We start from the raw sequence: 3,595 nt of genomic DNA on the forward strand, positions 1-3,595 counted from the left end.
CCTCGATCAGTTACGATGTCGTTAGGACAGCCAAACCGTGATATCCAGCCGTGTAGAAGTCCTCTGGCTACGGCCTCTGCTGTTATCTCTTGTAGCGGTACCACCTCAGGCCAACGTGTATACCGATCGACGGCTGTGAGGCAGTATTTGAAACCTTGAGACACTGGCAAGGGGCCAATGAGATCTATATGTACATGCATGAACCTCGCTCTCGGAAGTCTGAATGTCCCAAGTGGCGCAGAGACGTGGCGAGTGACCTTGGCTCTTTGACATGACAAGCAGGTACGTGCCCATTCGCGGCAATCTTTGTTGATGCCTGGCCAAACGTACCGGTCCGTGACGAGCTTAATGGAGGCATTGGCACCAGGGTGACTAAAGGAGTGCAAGCTCTGGAACACTTGTCTTCGGAACTCCTTTGTGACATAAGGCCTAAGTGTCTGGTCACTTTCGTCGCAGTACAGCTCGCTCTGTATACCTGGCAATTTGAACTTCTTCAGGTGCAGTGAAGTATCACTCTGTAAAAGCTCTTGCAGTTCTGGATCTGTCGCCTGAGATTGCGCTAGTCTTTCTAAATCGATCGGCTGTGCGACTTCCTCAACGCGCGACAGAGTGTCTGCCACCACGTTGTCCTTACCAGAAATGTGTCTTATGTCAGTTGTGAATTGCGCTATGAAGTCCAAATGCCGGAACTGTCTGGGCGAGCAGTTATCTTTGCGCGAGTTGTACGCGAAGCAGATGGGCTTGTGATCCGTGTAGATTGTGAAGTCTCTGGCCTCAACCATATGCCTGAAGTATTTTAGTGCTTCGTATATGGCCAGAAGCTCACGATCGTACGGTGAGTACTTACGTTGCGCGGGACTCAATTTTCTGGAGAAGAACGCCAGGGGCTGCCATTCTCCGTCGATATACTGCTGAAGTGCAGCGCCCATGGCAGTATCAGAAGCGTCTGTGACAACGGCCAGCCTAGCCTGACTATTCGGATGCGCTAGCAACGCAGCCTGACATAAGCTGTCCTTACAACGCTCGAAAGCCTCCTGTTCTTCAGCGCTAAAGTTGACGGGATGAGAAGGTTTTGCAGATCCGGTTAAAAACGCGTGAAGTGGAGCCTGAGTTGCTGCTGCTCCAGGGATAAATCTGCGGTAGAAGTTAACCATCCCTAAGAATCTGCGCAACTCCCTCACATTCTTTGGAACAGGGAATTCTTTGATGGCATCGACCTTGGATGGGAGGGGCTTGGTACCTCCAGCTGAAATGCTGTAGCCTAGAAACGTTACCTCTGGCGCACCGAAGACACATTTGGAGATGTTAACCACCATGCCGTACTGCTGGAACTTGGCAAACAGCTGGCGCAGGTGCTCTTTGTGAGTTTCTTCGTCTTTAGAGTATACCAGAAAGTCATCTAAATAGGCATAGCAAAAATCTAGTCCCCTTACCATCTCATCCACGAACCGCTGGAACGTCTGGCCAGCGTTCCTGAGTCCAAACGTCATATAGGGGAACTCAAAGAGGCCAAACGGTGTAGTTATGGCAGTCTTCTGAGTGTCTTCTGGGTTCACGGGAATCTGGTGGTACGCTTTCTCAAGGTCAATGGTTGAAAAGACCTGACAACCAGAAATGCTGTGGGCAAAGTCATGTATATGCCGAATAGGATATTTATCTGGAATAGTCCTGGCATTGAGCATCCGGTAGTCACCGCAGGGTCTCCAGCCGTTGTTCTTCTTGGGAACCAGGTGCAGCGGAGAAGACCAAGGTGACTCTGAAGGTCTGGCTATTCCACTTTGTAGCATTGTAGAGAACTCTTCCTTGGCGATCTTCAGTTTGTCCGGGGCCAACCGTCGAGGAGAGCAAGACACAGGAGGCCCTGGAGTAGTCCTAATAAAGTGGAGGACGTTGTGCTTTGGCACGCGATGAACGCCAAGTGGTCGAGTAATGTCGGGGTATTCAAGTAGTATATGATGATAATCTGACTCACCCGACACCACTTTCACTGATGAAATTTCGTCCGTCGAACATCCAGGCAAAGCCACGGCGCACAAGCTAGTCATCCTGTCGATCAGCTGTTTGTTCCTGCAGTCAGGGAGAAGGTCATAATGTGACAGGAAATCTACGCCAATTATAGGCTTAGTCACGTCCGCAACAATAAATTGCCAAGCAAAGTCGCGGCGCAAGCCTAGGTTCAAGACTAAGTGAATATAGCCGTAAGTAATTATTGGTGAGCCGTTCGCTGCGGCTAACTCATAGTTGGTTGGTTGTCGCCGATATTTAAGTTCGGACCTCGGGAAGACACAGACGTCGCTACCAGTATCCACGAGAAACTGTATCTTCGTTAATTGGTCCGTAACAAATATGCGACCGGGACGAGGGCAAACGGCGGTCGCCATTATCGAGTGCCCCTTTCGTTTCCCGCTTGATAGTCGCACGGCTTCACGCACCTTGTAGCCTTCTCGCCGAACTTCGCATGGTACCAGCACTCGGGAAACTTGCGGTAACTTGACTGCGACCTCTGAGAGCTGGAGCGGTTGCGAGGCTTCCTGCTGGAGGCGCGCGATCTTGATCGCGACGGCCTGTCACTATTAAACTGACTTTTCAGCGTTTTCATGTCATTAGTCAACTCACTCACTTGACGCATGAGGATAGCCATTTGTGAATCAGGCGCAGACGCTGCTGCTACTTGAGGAGTTGCTATGTCGTGGACACGGTCAGCCAACTCGGCGAGCTCTTCAATAGGATCATTGGGCTTCGATGCGATCACAAATTGCAAGTTGTTAGGCAAGCGCGACGTCCAGATAGATATAAGGAACTCGTCAGGTATATTCGGGCCAGCCAAATGACGTAGGTGACGGAGAAATTGGGAAGGTTTTCTATCGCCCAACTCTTCCTGGCTAAGTAGCTGCTTTACCTTCTTTTGCCGGGACACCGAGAGTCGTTTGATTAGCTCCTCTTTAATCTTCTTGTATTTGTCGGTAGCTGGTGGTGAAACAATAATATCTTCCACCTCGGCGGCGTATTGCGAATCAAGCTGCGCGACGATGTGATTATATTTGGTTGCGTCGGCTGTAATATTGGCAACGCTAAACTGAGATTCCATTTGAGCGAACCATACCGCAGGTTTCTCCGGCCAAAATATGGGAACTTTTACGCCAATGCGATATATTTCCGTAGATATATCAGGAGTACCTTTCATTGCTTTGCTGCTCGTCGGTGGCGTCTCGAATTCACCGTTCTCGTTATCACTCATTTTCAGTGTTCTACGTGGTCACCAGTGTAGATGCGGTAGGGTAAATAATATGCACTGGATAACTTGAATGTAGCGCGGTTTATTATTTACTTCACATCAATATTTATAGAAGGAGAAATGAGATTATAAACATCGAGAAGAAAATTAAATGTATCTATCTGTTTGACATGGAAAAAAGTCAACAACGGTATCCTAGATACCATAAGAACCGACTGCGCCTGCGGGCGGCTATCTATATAATAAAAAGGTCGGTCTGTCCGCGAGTAATAAAATTTAAATGTATACTGAAATTTTGATACATTATTTGTTTGCCGAATTACTTACCTACGGAAATTTACAAAAGGTTATTATAAAATA

The 3,595-nt window shown here is 48.5% G+C and overlaps 1 protein-coding gene across 1 annotated transcript; it reads right to left on the reverse strand.

Moving 5' to 3' along the window:
• Positions 1-2,380: 2,380 nt before the first annotated feature.
• Positions 2,381-3,238, reverse strand: LOC125234225. Its single transcript, XM_048140432.1, has one exon. The coding sequence runs from the start codon at positions 3,236-3,238 to the stop codon at positions 2,381-2,383; it is 858 nt and encodes a 285-aa protein (XP_047996389.1).
• Between the last annotated feature and the right edge of the window lie 357 nt (positions 3,239-3,595).

Source organism: Leguminivora glycinivorella, chromosome 15 (assembly GCF_023078275.1).
Source record: "Leguminivora glycinivorella isolate SPB_JAAS2020 chromosome 15, LegGlyc_1.1, whole genome shotgun sequence".
NCBI lineage: Eukaryota > Metazoa > Arthropoda > Insecta > Lepidoptera > Tortricidae > Leguminivora > Leguminivora glycinivorella.